This window comes from Salvelinus fontinalis, unplaced genomic scaffold, assembly GCF_029448725.1.
Source record: "Salvelinus fontinalis isolate EN_2023a unplaced genomic scaffold, ASM2944872v1 scaffold_0242, whole genome shotgun sequence".
Classification (NCBI taxonomy): Eukaryota; Metazoa; Chordata; class Actinopteri; order Salmoniformes; family Salmonidae; genus Salvelinus; species Salvelinus fontinalis.
This window is the reverse complement of record NW_026600451.1, coordinates 157843-173628: the sequence shown is the minus strand read 5'-3', so window position 1 is coordinate 173628 and position 15786 is coordinate 157843. Positions and strand designations below refer to the sequence as shown.

The following is a 15786-nucleotide window of genomic DNA, read 5'->3' as shown; positions in this document are numbered from 1 at the left end:
AACACCATTCTAACCAGAGCACCTGGGGAAACACCATTCTAACCAGAGCACCTGGGGAAACACCATTCTAACCAGAGCACCTGGGGAAACACCATTCTAACCAGAGCACCTGGGGAAACACCATTCTAACCAGAGCACCTGGGGAAACACCATTCTAACCAGAGCACCTGGGGAAACACCATTCTAACCAGAGCACCTGGGGAAACACCATTCTAACCAGAGCACCTGGGGAAACACCATTCTAACCAGAGCACCTGGGGAAACACCATTCTAACCAGAGCACCTGGGGAAACACCATTCTAACCAGAGCACCTGGGGAAACACCATTCTAACCAGAGCACCTGGGGAAACACCATTCTAAACAGAACACCTGGGGAAACACCATTCTAAACAGAACACCTGGGGAAACACCATTCTAAACAGAGCACCTGGGGAAACACCATTCTAACCAGAGCACCTGGGGAAACACCATTCTAACCAGAGCACCTGGGGAAACACCATTCTAACCAGAGCACCTGGGGAAACACCATTCTAAACAAAACACCTGGGAAAACACCATTCTAACCAGAGCACCTGGGGAAACACCATTCTAAACAGAACACCTGGGGAAACACCATTCTAAACAGAACACCTGGGGAAACACCATTCTAAACAGAACACCTGGGGAAACACCATTCTAACCAGAGCACCTGGGGAAACACCATTCTAAAAAGAGCACCTGGGGAAACACCATTCTAAACAGAACACCTGGGGAAACACCATTCTAAACAAAACACCTGGGGAAACACCATTCTAAACAGAAAACACCATTCTAAACAGAGCACCTGGGGAAACACCATTCTAAACAGAACACCTAGGGAAACACCATTCTAAACAAAATACCTGGGGAAACACCATTCTAAACAGAAAACGCCATTCTAAACAGAGCACCTGGGGGAACACCATTCTAAACAGAACACCAGGGGAAACACCATTCTAAACAGAACACCTGGGGAAACACCATTCTAAACAGAACACCTGGGGAAACACCATTCTAAACAGAGCACCTGGGGAAACACCATTCTAAACAGAGCACCTGGGGAAACACCATTCTAAACAGAGCACCTGGGGAAACACCATTCTAAACAGAGCACCTGGGGAAACACGATTCTAAACAGAGCACCTGGGGAAACACGATTCTAAACAGAGCACCTGGGGAAACACCATTCTAAACAGAACACTTGGGGAAACACCATTCTAAACAGAACAGACTCTAAACATGCAACAACTAGGATGGGTTGCTAATATGATTACAATTGTGCCTTTGGTTTTGGACAATGAAAGAAAGTTGACATGAACAGGAGTGAAATGGCATAGTGGTGGGTCCAATAGGGAAGTAAATGGAAATTTGTAAACATTATATAATTACTCCTGTCTATACAGAAATCAAATCATTCAAAATACTTCCCAGAAAGCATGACTGAGCCACAGAGGAATCAAGGATCATTAGCTTCTGAATTGTTTCACATCACAAGCTAGTACGCCTATGCCCGCAATTTGGGTAGCGCGCTTGGCAACAGGCCTAGCTGATTATTGAGTCGCTGCTGTCAGTAACACACATCTAAAATAAGTGTGAAGATATAGGCCAGTCTCTCTCCAGAATGGCTCAGAAGGGGAGGGGTGTGTGGTGAAGATATAGGCCAGTCTCTCTCCAGAATGGCTCAGAAGGGGAGGGGTGTGTGGTGAAGATATAGGCCAGTCTCTCTCCAGAATGGCTCAGAAGGGGAGGGGTGTGTGGTGAAGATATAGGCCAGTCTCTCTCCAGAATGGCTCAGAAGGGGAGGGGTGTGTGGTGAAGATATAGGCCAGTCTCTCTCCAGAATGGCTCAGAAGAGGAGGGGTGTGTGGTGAAGATATAGGCCAGTCTCTCTCCAGAATGGCTCAGAAGGGGAGGGGTGTGTGGTGAAGATATAGGCCAGTCTCTCTCCAGAATGGCTCAGAAGGGGAGGGGTGTGTGGTGAAGATATAGGCCAGTCTCTCTCCAGAATGGCTCAGAAGGGGAGGGGTGTGTGGTGAAGATATAGGCCAGTCTCTCTCCAGAATGGCTCAGAAGGGGAGGGGTGTGTGGTGAAGATATAGGCCAGTCTCTCTCCAGAATGGCTCAGAAGGGGAGGTGTGTGTGGTGAAGATATAGGCCAGTCTCTCTCCAGAATGGCTCAGAAGGGGAGGGGTGTGTGGTGGAGATATAGGCCAGTCTCTCTCCAGAATGGCTCAGAAGGGGAGGAGTGTGTGGTGAAGATATAGGCCAGTCTCTCTCCAGAATGGCTCAGAAGGGGAGGGGTGTGTGGTGAAGATATAGGCCAGTCTCTCTCCAGAATGGCTCAGAAGGGGAGGGGTGTGTGGTGAAGATATAGGCCAGTCTCTCTCCAGAATGGCTCAGAAGGGGAGGGGTGTGTGGTGAAGATATAGGCCAGTCTCTCTCCAGAATGGCTCAGAAGGGGAGGTGTGTGTGGTGAAGATATAGGCCAGTCTCTCTCCAGAATGGCTCAGAAGGGGAGGGTTGTGTGGTGGAGATATAGGCCAGTCTCTCTCCAGAATGGCTCAGCCGACACCCGCAAATTCCTGCGCATTCATTGTTTCATTGTGTGAATTGTTTGCCCTTAGATATTTTTGATCAATTCCCCATTACATTTGTCACCAGTAGTAAATGTTCCTTTAATCCCTGTCATTTGATTACATTGATTTATGTTAATGTATGTATTAAGTACAATAATTAACCATTCTCACAGTGAAAAGGTTGTTCCAGAATTCACAACCTGCTATACTTGTCAGTAACAAGTTTTGGTGTATTTCATAACCATCACACATGTTTTCATTGTTATTGGTTTGGAGTGCTCCACTGAGCAATGAGCATGTGTCTAGTTTCTCTGATAATGTTGAGGGGGAGCGGGGGCACCTGGGCACGCTTTGAAGTACCTGGCCTGCTGAGGCTGCTGACCTCTCATTAGTTGACTGATAAACATCTAAAAGGTTACGATGAACCACACGACATTCATTGAGAAAGGAAACAGTTATTATTGAAATGAAACTGTTCCATGAAAATGCACATATGAAAATCAGAACTGGCACGCAGAACAGTAGAAATGGTAGGAGAAATTGTAGCTTGTCCGAACTTCAAATTCACAAGCCGCCTATGAAGTCTTCATTAAATATTTGCCTCCATGTTTCTATGGTGGGATTTTGCCTATAGGCTACTTTGAAGCAAGGTGAGACGTGCTTCATAATATGAAATAAATCATTCTTGTTTCAAACAATGAAGTATGTTTTCAAAATGCATAGTGCCTCCAGCTGACATTGTAAAGTGGTGGTTGACGTGGTGATAGCCTGTTTCCTGCACATGAATGGGAGGCGCACTTCAATTACCAGTTGAGAAATAAAAATAGTAGCTCTTTAAATCGTGCACCAAATGTATTTTTAACACGTGACTGCAATTGTTGCGCAATGAATGGGCTCGTAAAAGCCCTCGTTTTACTCCAGCAACAACCAGCTGAGGATTGTATTGTTGTATTGGAGAAATAAGATACTTTTAGTGTATCTGGACAACCCTTCAAATTAGTGGATTTGGATATTTCAGCCACACCCGTCGAGCACACAGCCATGCAATCTCCATAGACAAACATTGGCAGTAGAATGGTCCGCAACTGAAGAGCTCAGTGACCTTCAATGTGGCACCGTCATAGGATACCACCTTTCCAACAAGTCAGTTAGTCAAACTTCTGCCCTGCTAGAGCTTCCCCAGTCCACTGTAAGTGCTGTTATTGTGAAGTGGAAACATCTAGGAGCAGTGGCTCAGCCGCAAAGTGTTAGGCCACACAAGCTCACAGAACAGGATGGCCAAGTGCTGAAGCACGTAGCGTGTAATAATCGTCTGTCCTAGGTTGAAAAAAATCACTTCACTACCGAGTTCCAAACTGCCTCTGGAAGCAGCATCAGCACAATAACTGTTAGTCTGGAGCTTCATGAAATGGGTTTCTTTGGCCGAGCAGCCGCATGCACACCAGTCTAAGATCACCATGCGCAATGCCAAGCGTTGGCTGGAGTGGTGTAAAGCTCACTGCCATTGGACTCTGGAGCAGTGGAGACGTGATGAATCACGCTTCACCATCTCCTGTTTCAGCATGACAATGCCCCTGTGCACAAAGCGAGGTCCTACCAGAAATGGTTTGTCGAGATCAGTGAGGAGAAACTCCACTGGCCTGCACAGAGCCCTGACCTCAACCCCATCGAACACCTTTGGGAGCCAGGTTTATAGCCCAACATCAGAGCCCGACCTCACTAATGCTCTTGTGGCTGAATGGAAGCAAGTCCCCGCAGCAATGTTCCAATATCTATTGGAAAGCCATCCCAGAAGAGCGGAGGCTGTTATAGCAGCAAATGGGAGACCAACTCCATATGAATGGCCATGATTTTGGAATAAGATGTTCGACGACAAGGTGTCCACATACTTTCCACATACACATTACTAACGAAAATACACACAGGCCAATTTAATTATTAACCTATAGAGTGATAAACATGCCGGCAAATGTATTATTTTGCAATGGGATTTATTTTCTCCCGGTCATATGGGCCAACAACAGTTTTATTTATCAGCTTTCATGTAATCATTTTTGGGCCAAAAGCCGCTATGCCATGGTGTGAGTGTGTGTTAAAGACAGAGCCCTGGGTGAGCCCTACGGGTCTCAGTGTGAGTGGTAAAGACAGAGCCCTGGGTGAGCTCTATGGGTCTCAGTGTGAGTGTTAAAGACAGGGCCCTGGGTGAGCCCTACGGGTCTCAGTGTGAGTGTTAAAGACAGGGCCCTGGGTGAGCCCTACGGGTCTCAGTGTGAGTGTTAAAGACAGAGCCCTGGGTGAGCTCTATGGGTCTCAATGTGAGTGTTAAAGACAGAGCCCTGGGTGAGCTCTATGGGTCTCAATGTGAGTGGTAAAGACAGAGCCCTGGGTGAGCTCTACGGGGCTCAGTGTGAGTGTTAAAGACAGAGCCCTGGGTGAGCTCTACGGGTCTCAGTGTGAGTGTTAAAGACAGAGCCCTGGGTGAGCCCTACGGGTCTCAGTGTGAGTGGTAAAGACAGAGCCCTGGGTGAGCTCTACGGGTCTCAGTGTGAGTGGTAAAGACAGAGCCCTGGGTGAGCTCTACGGGTCTCAGTGTGAGTGTTAAAGACAGAGGCCTGAGTGAGCTCTACGGGTCTCAGTGTGAGTGGTAAAGACAGAGCCCTGGGTGAGCCCTACGGGTCTCAGTGTGAGTGTTAAAGACAGAGCCCTGGGTGAGCCCTACGGGTCTCAGTGTGAAAGACAGAGCCCTGGGTGAGCTCTACGGGGCTCAGTGTGAGTGGTAAAGACAGAGCCCTGGGTGAGCTCTACGGGTCTCAATGTGAGTGTTAAAGACAGAGCCCTAGGTGAGCTCTACGGTTCTCAGTGTGAGTGTTAAAGACAGAGCCCTGGGTGAGCTCTATGGGTCTCAGTGTGAGTGGTAAAGACAGAGCCCTAGGTGAGCTCTACGGTTCTCAGTGTGAGTGTTAAAGACAGAGCCCTAGGTGAGCTCTACGGTTCTCAGTGTGAGTGTTAAAGACAGAGCCCTGGGTGAGCTCTACGGGTCTCAGTGTGAGTGGTACATCTTTAGACCTAGTGTGGTTCTGGAGGTTTCTTTCCCCTGAAATGGACCCTGACATCTCTGAGGGATACATAAACGACCTATACTGCACTACCTTTTCACTATATGGGTGAAAAGGTAGTGCATGCACCATTTTGTTAGGCCAATGCATTTGTAAAGCAAATGTCTCATGAGGCTGTTATAAAGGCTTTATGAATGTGCCTACAATAAAGTGTTACCATGTTTTCCATGTTATGCTAGCCATGTTATGCTAGCCATGTTATGCTAGCCATGTTATGCTAGCCATGTTATGCTAGCCATGTTATGCTAGCCATGTTATGCTAGCCATGTTATGCTAGCCTATGTCCCAAAGCAGGTAGCCTCTAGCTTAGGTTCCATTCCCATGGTTGTTTCACCACATACTATAAGCAGCTGGTTGAAAATTACTACACTGTACGCTATTATTAATAGCATTTAGAAGTGTGAATATAGAGAACGCCCTGAGCGTCGACCATGTGTGTGTGAGTGACATGAAAGTGTTTAGTATTATCCCTCTCGAGCAAGTTTCACACAGAGGACAACATTATGTACCACAAGCAGCTGCTGTGAGCAATGATGAGGTTCTCATATCTCTCAAAATACAATCAGGGGGAAACAGTTTGGACAGCAAATGGCTATTGCTGTCAAGAGAAGACAGTGAAAAGACTATTATTTTACAGTTATGAAAATTCTCAACTTGATGGAGCGAACAGTACTATCTTATTGACACCAGCGGAGAGCGTCGGCCATATCCCCAGTGAGTGGGAATATTCACTCTTTATCATTGTTGGGTCAGTCAGTGCCACATCAAAGTTAGTTTTTGGACAATAATTTCCTCCTCCAGGTTAGATGGATGTGCTATTGTAGGCTGTGTGTCTCCTCCTTCTCGTAGGCCTTTCATATGGATGTCCTATTGTAGGCTGTGTGTCTCCTCCTTCTCGTAGGCCTTTCATATGGATGTCCTATTGTAGGCTGTGTGTCTCCTCCTTCTCGTAGGCCTTTCATATGGATGTCCTATTGTAGACTGTGTGTCTCCTCCTTCTCGTAGGCCTTTCATATGGATGTCCTATTGTAGGCTGTGTGTCTCCTCCTTCTCGTAGGCCTTTTATATGGATGTCCTATTGTAGGCTGTGTGTCTCCTCCTTCTCGTAGGCCTTTTATATGGATGTCCTATTGTAGACTGTGTGTCTCCTTCTCGTAGGCCTTTCATATGGATGTCCTATTGTAGGCTGTGTCTCCTCCTTCTCGTAGGCCTTTCATATGGATGTCCTATTGTAGGCTGTGTGTCTCCTTCTCGTAGGCCTATTATATGGATGTCCTATTGTAGGCTGTGTGTCTCCTCCTTCTCGTAGGCCTATTATATGGATGTCCTATTGTAGGCTGTGTGTCTCCTTCTCGTAGGCCTTTTATATGGATGTCCTATTGTAGGCTGTGTGTCTCCTCCTTCTCGTAGGCCTTTCATATGAATGAGACAGCGTCGTTTTTATTGATCTGATCTGTCAGTCCAGTATTCTACCCTGTCATTTTTGTCGTATTAAAAAAATGATCCTAATGTCTCCAGTAATACAAAGTTTAGTAGAATTACATGAAATGTGTTTATAAAAGGCGACATTTTTCCCGTGCAGAGAAAGGAGAACAAATGTATCTGATATAGCCTAATGTCCACTGAACGGTCTATTTTGTGAAGAGTTATATTATTAGCCTAAATTATGACTATCCAATCTACTCATCACATTAGGAATAATAGGCTTCTTTACATAAGTCTGCAAATGTGCTGCATGGAATGCTTTATTTTTAAAGAAGAATTTTTAGGTTAAAATTTGCTTCCCCAAACTTGAAACTTGTGTACCGCATATAGCACCGACGTCTGGGGCACTAACCTCCGCTCCCCTTCCTGCATTTCAACACATTTTTGCCATGGTGCAGAGAGAAAAATTTGCAGTTTTATAATGCTATTCTACACATATTGACATGAGGCTTACAGAAAATATTGCAGTTTTAAAGCTAATTTCCTGGAGGCCCAAGACATCACCCATAGGAGACAGTGAACCCGACCTAATAACACACCCTGAGACTGTACCACTACAGCTCCTGTACCTCCCCATATAACTACAGTATGTGAGTGTACTACCGTCTCTGACAGGGGGTCTTAGTGGCGCAGCGGATAGTGAACAGCTTACCCTGCCACTGCAGGGGTTACTGGTTCAAATCCTGCTTAGGCTGTTCCCTCTCGTCAGCTCTGAGATGCTGCAGCTCAGTGTGTAGGCTAGTATCAGATAGACTTCACTGTTAGGCTAGCTGTGTGTAGGCTAGTATCAGATAGACTTCACTGTTAGGCTAGCGGTGTGTAGGCTAGTATCAGATAGACTTCACTGTTAGGCTAGCGGTGTGTAGGCTAGTATCAGATAGACTTCACTGTTAGGCTAGCGGTGTGTAGGCTAGTATCAGATAGACTTCACTAGCTAGCTGTGTGTAGGCTAGTATCAGATAGACTTCACTGTTAGGCTAGCTGTATGTAGGCTAGTATCAGATAGACTTCACTGTTAGGCTAGCGGTGTGTAGGCTAGTATCAGATAGACTTCACTGTTAGGCTAGCTGTGTGTAGGCTAGTATCAGATAGACTTCACTGTTAGGCTAGCTGTGTGTAGGCTAGTATCAGATAGACTTCACTGTTAGGCTAGCTGTGTGTAGGGTAGTATCAGATAGACTTCACTGTTAGGCTAGCTGTATGTAGGCTAGTATCAGATAGACTTCACTAGCTAGCTGTGTGTAGGCTAGTATCAGATAGACTTCACTGTTAGGCTAGCTGTATGTAGGCTAGTATCAGACAGACTTCACTAGCTAGCTGTATGTAGGCTAGTATCAGATAGACTTCACTGTTAGGCTAGCTGTGTGTAGGCTAGTATCAGATAGACATCACTGTTAGGCTAGCTGTATGTAGGCTAGTATCAGATAGACTTCACTAGCTAGCTGTGTGTAGGCTAGTATCAGATAGACTTCACTGTTAGGCTAGCTGTATGTAGGCTAGTATCAGATAGACTTCACTAGCTAGCTGTGTGTGAGAGCTAAGGCCAAAAGCCATTCAGGCTACTGTCAGCAGATGGTACATTCTTACAGGTCATCATATCCATATAATAGGCCCACTTCTAATGGGATTTCTATGATCATTATTGTACTTCAGATAGCCTGCTACTCTGTTACACAATCATACAGGGAACAGTTCCATATGCTCAATCACTCACTCACAGAGGGATAGGCAATCTATTACACAAACACAGACACAGGCTAAAAAAAGTAATTTCAAGACAGACAATGCAAACATCGCTCATGTATTAATCAATAGACCAAAGTAACTTCCGCAGAGCCGGCTGGCAGCAAACCAGGATAGTCAGACAGGACACTAATACACCGTTCAAACCAGGATAGTCAGACAGGACACTAATACACCTTTCAAACCAGGATAGTCAGACAGGACACTAATACATCTTTCAAACCAGGATAGTCAGACAGGACACTAATACACCTTTCAAACCAGGATAGTCAGACAGGACACTAATACACCTTTCAAACCAGGATAGTCAGACAGGACACTAATACATCTTTCAAACCAGGATAGTCAGACAGGACACTAATACACCGTTCAAACCAGGATAGTCAGACAGGACACTAATACACCTTTCAAACCAGGATAGTCAGACAGGACACTAATACACCTTTCAAACCAGGATAGTCAGACAGGACACTAATACACCTTTCAAACCAGGATAGTCAGACAGGACACTAATACACCTTTCAAACCAGGATAGTCAGACAGGACACTAATACACCTTTCAAACCAAGACGTTTTCCCACTAAGTTTAGCATCCAGACAACTGTTTGTCTACTTTTCTTTATATGAAAGGTACTGCAGGCAACAAAGCCTATGCTTTTATTTCCGCCAACTGACCTAGTCATGATTAAGGTAAAGTTCTGCCTACGGCTTAGTACTGTATATGCATAATGCTGAGGCACTAAGCTCTTGATGGTTACTAGGCAGCGCACTTTACTACTATAAATCCGGTAAAGGTGCCAATGTATACAGACTGTCCCATTGACCAGACTGGTGCACATTCAACAAATCTGATCTAACAAAGTGGAAATTCGTCAAATTCTTCATGATTGATGTATTGTAATAGTCCCACAATGGATTACTTAAGTCCAAGTTGGATATATTGTTTTGGTTGAGTTTGATTGACCTCTTGACCTCTACCGCATCTATCCTCCTGTCCTGGCAGTTGTACACTTTGTGAGGCATGTCACTTTACCCATCTCTTTGCATAGGCTAGCCCACTTCATGCACTGTTTTCTTAACCACAACTGGATGGATCCAGAAAGAATTACTGTGGGAATAAATAAATATCACTGAATGACAAAATATTGGAATAAAGTAGGCTAATGCAATTGAAGGCATCAAATTGTTGCTTACTGAAACTCCCAAAGTCATGTAATTGTTATAATACATTTGAAGCAATAGCCTGCCCGCGTGGTCAACTATTTCAGCACCGTTTCACGCTGCTTTGAAACAAGCGTGGGGACTTGATAAATCAATCAGTCATATTTTTATTTTCACTGAATCTCCGTTTGGATATTGGTTGGGCTACAATTAGGCTGTGGAAATGTTAGCTAAGTTGCGGTGAGTGCTGCTCATGATCATCTTGTCTAGTCGACTCATTCATTATCACTGATCAGAACATGTTGACAGCATGTTATGTATCTTAACATTCATTATCACTGATCAGAACATTGTGACAGCATGTTATGTATCGTATCATGCATTATCACTGATCAGAACATTGTGACAGCATGTTATGTATCTTAACATTCATTATTACTGATCAGAACATTGTGACAGCATGTTATGTATCTTAACATTCATTATCACTGATCAGAACATTGTGACAGCATGTTATGTATCTTAACATTCATTATCACTGATCAGAACATTGTGACAGCATGTTATGTATCTTAACATTCATTATTACTGATCAGAACATTGTGACAGCATGTTATGTATCTTAACATTCATTATCACTGATCAGAACATTGTGACAGCATGTTATGTATCTTAACATTCATTATTACTGATCAGAACATTGTGACAGCATGTTATGTATCTTAACATTCATTATCACTGATCAGAACATTGTGACAGCATGTTATGTATCTTAACAAGTGGATAATTTTGCTCTTCACTTGGCCCCCGACCAAAAGCCTGGGTCTTAATCCATCAATGTGATTTTGTTTCAATGAATCTCTCTGTCTGTATACAGAATGGTTAATTCTCTGGCTGGGAAAACAAGTGGAGGTGGAATAACTATCTTTGTTTCCTCATCTATCCCTGATCTGAAACATTTAGCATGCTATATTTAAGCAATAAGGCCTGAGGTGGCCAATATACCACAGCTAAGGACTGTTCTTATGCACAACGTAATGCGGAGTGCCTGGCTACAGCCCTTAGCCGCGGTATATTGGCCATATTCCACAAACCCCCAACTTAATTAGAGCAGTAAAAAAATATATGTTTTGTCATACCCGTGGTATACGGCTGTCAGCCAATCAGCATTCAGGGCTCGAAGCACCCCGTTTATAATGTAGCCTAAATCAACAGTAGGGCTAGTATTTTGCTTGATCCGGTATAGGCAACTCCAAAAGCCTGCAGAGGTTGTCAAATATGAACACGGACTCGCATGAAAATATGATTGTCATGATATTGATAGAAAATAATAGCAAAGACCCTACGCCTGCTCCCTAGCAAAGACCCTACGCCTGCTCCCTTGCAAAGACCCTACGCCTGCTCCCTAACAAAGACCCTACGCCTGCTCCCTAGCAAAGACCCTACGCCTGCTCCCTAGCAAAGACCCTACGCCTGCTCCCTAGCAAAGACCCTACGCCTGCTCCCTAGCAAAGACCCTACGCCTGCTCCCTAGCAAAGACCCTACGCCTGCTCCCTAGCAAAGACCCTACGCCTGCTCCCTAGCAAAGACCCTACGCCTGCTCCCTAGCAAAGACCCTACGCCTGCTCCCTAACAAAGGAGTGATGGTAGGAAAAATATGAAACGCAGATGAAAAAAACATGGGATTTGGCTTGGTTTCAAAATATCACTTTTTTTCTATTTTATTCCACTATATTCTTACTATAAAATGTGTGTGTGTATTGACTGACCGGGTTGGTGTGTCTTGTCTGTTTAATGAACAAAATAAAAAACTATCGATTTCATTTGGAGGGCCTGTTTGTAAGGGGGTCCTATGAACATGAGGGGGGGGGGGGGTATTTTTGAGGGTGACCAACATCAAATGAGAAAATGCACACTGACTATATTTCTAAATGACTATCATATTATTCAGATGGATAGTAGATGGATAGTAAATGCGATATGATGCATGCACAATAACACGCAACCTCTTTGCTCTGAAAGGATGCCAGCTAGCTGTCTACGTCACCGCCTGCACAGCTGATGCTAGCTTGACAGCCGCTCGAGCTAATGACACTGACGCCAATGTTAGCTAGCCTCGCTCACAACACACACCCCCACACCAAACGCACTGACTCCAATGTTAGCTAGCCTCGCTCACAACACACACCCCCACACCAAACGCACTGACTCCAATGTTAGCTAGTCTCGCTCACAACACACCCCCCCCCCCCCCCCCCCACACACACACACACCAAGCCCTAGCCCCGGGATAGGTGTGGCGTTAAAATCATATCATTCAATGTATTGTTTGGATGCTGGAAAGAAAACTGCATTATTATCGATGTTATATATGAAATTGCGTAAAAACATCAAAGGAATTCCCCTGTCGACCCTTGTAACACGCAGCATCATAAAGGTCATCTGACAGGCTTTCCGTCTTAGGACCAAAGCAAATAAACAGAACGTTAGCTCTGGCTCTATATCCTCTGCGAACACCGTAGGATTACCTTGACCACCCACTGTTAACTGGCTAATGCCGACCGTTAATGTCAGGGCGAATGAATGATGTGGTGGATTTTCAGCCTCACAGACCTGACTCAACGTTACCCGCGAATATATCGGTACACTTCATGCAGACGGCTCTGTGGATATTGTTAGCGCTCTGTCTGTACATGGCTAGCCAAGATGCTATCTAACGCTGCTTAGTTAGCAAGGATGCTATCGCTGACAGCTAGGTAGCTAATAATCGTCTCCCAAACAGCGTCAGATCAGTTCAATATCAAAATAAAACCTACGGTGAAAGGAATGTCGTTGACGCTCCCCACAGAATAGCAGCAGTCACCGGGGTTCACAGCTCCCGTTAGCACCTGGTGGAGATGCATGTTCCCCTTCTTTTAGCTTCAACAGATGCCTGGATATTTAATTATTTACGACAGCGACTCGTCCACCCTCTGTTTCTCCATCTAACTCGCCACTGCTGCTGGGAATTGCGTCGGTCTGCCAGCGACTTGTTTTTTGTTTCTCCGAATATCCACTAAAACGCCACGGAGGTGGAGGATAATCTTCAGTCGCTTTGAATCAAATAGCAGGTTGTGTACATGTATGTGAAATAGGCTGCCTTCGCTGTCAGTGTCAAAACACACAGCGTCTGGATGCTACAGGCAGCGCTTCGCTGAAGGAAGAATATCTGCAGCGAACATGACATGCGCGTTCACGGCGATCCGAAGGCACGACTGCATGACCATAGACATATCATGTCTAGATTGTGAACGAGACTAGCGTATGTAGTTATATTTTCTAAGTGTCGCAATATTTAATCTTATTAAATTACCTTATCTGTAAATATGTTAAAATGTCTGAAAAATATTTCATGGCAAGTGTCCCCATTCGGTCAGAGACAATATACCCGCTCTAGTTTATCATTTCTATGTTGATGACGCTCCAGGTGTGGGGATCACGCACCAGTGTGACGAATACGCAGGCGTTCATTGATCTTCCAGAGATACGTGGGGTTTGGGAAAAATGCTTCGATATCGATGATGTGCTGTCAATCAGTATAAGAGCTGGTCGAAACAGTTGGTCGAAACAGAGTCAATTATTAACAGTGTTAAAACAATTCCAACAGCCGCTGTCATATCTTGCTTTGTGTCTCTGGCATAACAGCGGGTGGTTAGGGAATCCCAACCCCCTACAAGAGAAGGCTTTTGGTGCATTCTGGAGAATATGACATGACTGCACATTAGTGTTTGCTAAGGTCCATTGCAAGTACACTGAACAAAAATATAAACGCAACATTCAACAATTTCAACGATTTTACAGTTCATATAAGGACATCAGTCAATGGAAATAAATAAATTAGGCCCTAATTCTGGATTTCACATGACTGGGAATACAGATATGAATCTGTTGGTCACAGATTCCTTAAAAAAAGGGGTAGGGATGTGGATCCGAAAGCATCAGATGGTGTGACCCCCATTTGCCTCCTGCAGCAAGACACATCTCCTTCGCATTGAGTTGATCAGGCTGTTGATTGCGGCCTGTGGAATGTTGTCCCACTCCTCTTCATTGGCTGTGCAAAGTTGCTGGATATTGGCAGGAACTGGAACATGCTGTCGTACACGTCGATCCAGAGCCTCCCAAACATGTTCAATGGGTGACATGTCTGGTGAGTATGCAGGCAATGGAAGAACTGGGACATTTTCAGCTTCCAGGAATTGTGTACAGATCCTTGCGATATGTGAGCGTGATGAGGTGAGGTGATGACGGCGGATGAATGGCACGATATTGGGCTTCAGGATCTCGTCACGGTATCTCTGTGCATTCAAATTAAAATGCAATTGTGTTTATTGTCCGTAGCTTATGCCTGCCCATACCATAACCCCACCGCCACCATGGGGCACTCTGTTCACAATGTTGACATCAGCAAACTGCCCGCCCACACGACGCCATACACGCTGTCTGCCATCTGCCCGGTACAGTTGAAACCGGGATTCATCCATGAAGAGCGCACTTCTCCAGCATGCCAGTTGTCATCGAAGGTGAGCATTTGCCCATTGAAGTCGGTTACGATGCCGAACTGCAGTCATGTCAAGACTCTGGTGAGGACGATGAGCGCGCAGATGAGCTTCCCTGAGACAATGTCTGACAGTTTGTGCAGAAATTCTTCGGTTCTGCAAACCCACAGTTTCCTCAGCTGTCCAGGTGGCTGGTCTCAGACAATCCCGCAGGTGAAGATGCCGGATGTGGAGGTCCTGGGATGGCGTGGTTACATGTGGTCTGCGGTTGTGAGGCTGGTTAGATGTACTGCAAGATTCCCAAATATGATGTTGGAGGCAGTTTATGGTAGAGAAATTAGCATTACATTCTCTGACAACAGCTCTGATGGAAAAAATTTGCATTCAGCATGCCAATTGCACACTCCCTCAACTTATTACATCTATAGCATTGTGTTGTGTGACACAACTGCACATTTTAGAGTGTCCTTTTATTGTACCCAGCACAAGGTGCACCTATGTAATGAGCATGCTTTTTAATCAGCTTCTTGACATGCCACACCTGTCAGGTGGATGGATTATCTTGGTAAAGGAGAAATGCTCACTAACAGGTATGTAAACAAATATGTTCACACAATTTGAGAGAAATAAGCTTTTTGTGCATATACAACATTTCTGGGATCTTTTATTTCAGTTCATGTAACATGAGACCAGCACTTTACATGTTGCATTTCAATTTTTTGTTCAGTATAGTAAGATGCTTTAAAAATATATATATATATATACCTTCCCTAGATTGTCTTTCTATATTGTCTTTTCGGGTGTAGTAATGAAGTATATTCCATGTGCAGAGCTCCCATTTTCTTTATCTAGATGTAAATACTTAGAATATGTGATGACAATGATTTCATCATGCATAAATAGCCTAGAGTAGACAAGTAGGCCTACATCATAGAACAAGAGCTGTATATCTATGTAATCTATGGGTCTGCATTGAACTTGATCGATGTTGTGACATTTCTTCTGTGTTGTTACAGATGTGTAGCTAATACACTAGCAGTATTCACAGAACAAGAATGAGATTCTGTTTCTATGGTGGTATTACTGTAGCTATGTGATACATAAAGGATATTGTTCCTTCAGATCAGGCAAAGGAGGCTTAGTGAGTCAG

At 44.6% G+C, this 15786-nt stretch overlaps 1 protein-coding gene across 3 annotated transcripts in view; it reads right to left on the bottom strand.

The window, feature by feature from the left end:
• Positions 1-13346, bottom strand: part of LOC129844866 (dmX-like protein 2) — a gene marked incomplete at its 3' end in the record, with an annotated part of 99674 nt that extends 86328 nt beyond the window's left edge. For all 3 annotated transcript variants that reach the window (XM_055913027.1, XM_055913029.1, XM_055913028.1), the window contains 1 exon segment: positions 12918-13346. In XM_055913027.1, the coding sequence (XP_055769002.1) occupies positions 12918-13004 (87 nt within the window).
• Between the last annotated feature and the right edge of the window lie 2440 nt (positions 13347-15786).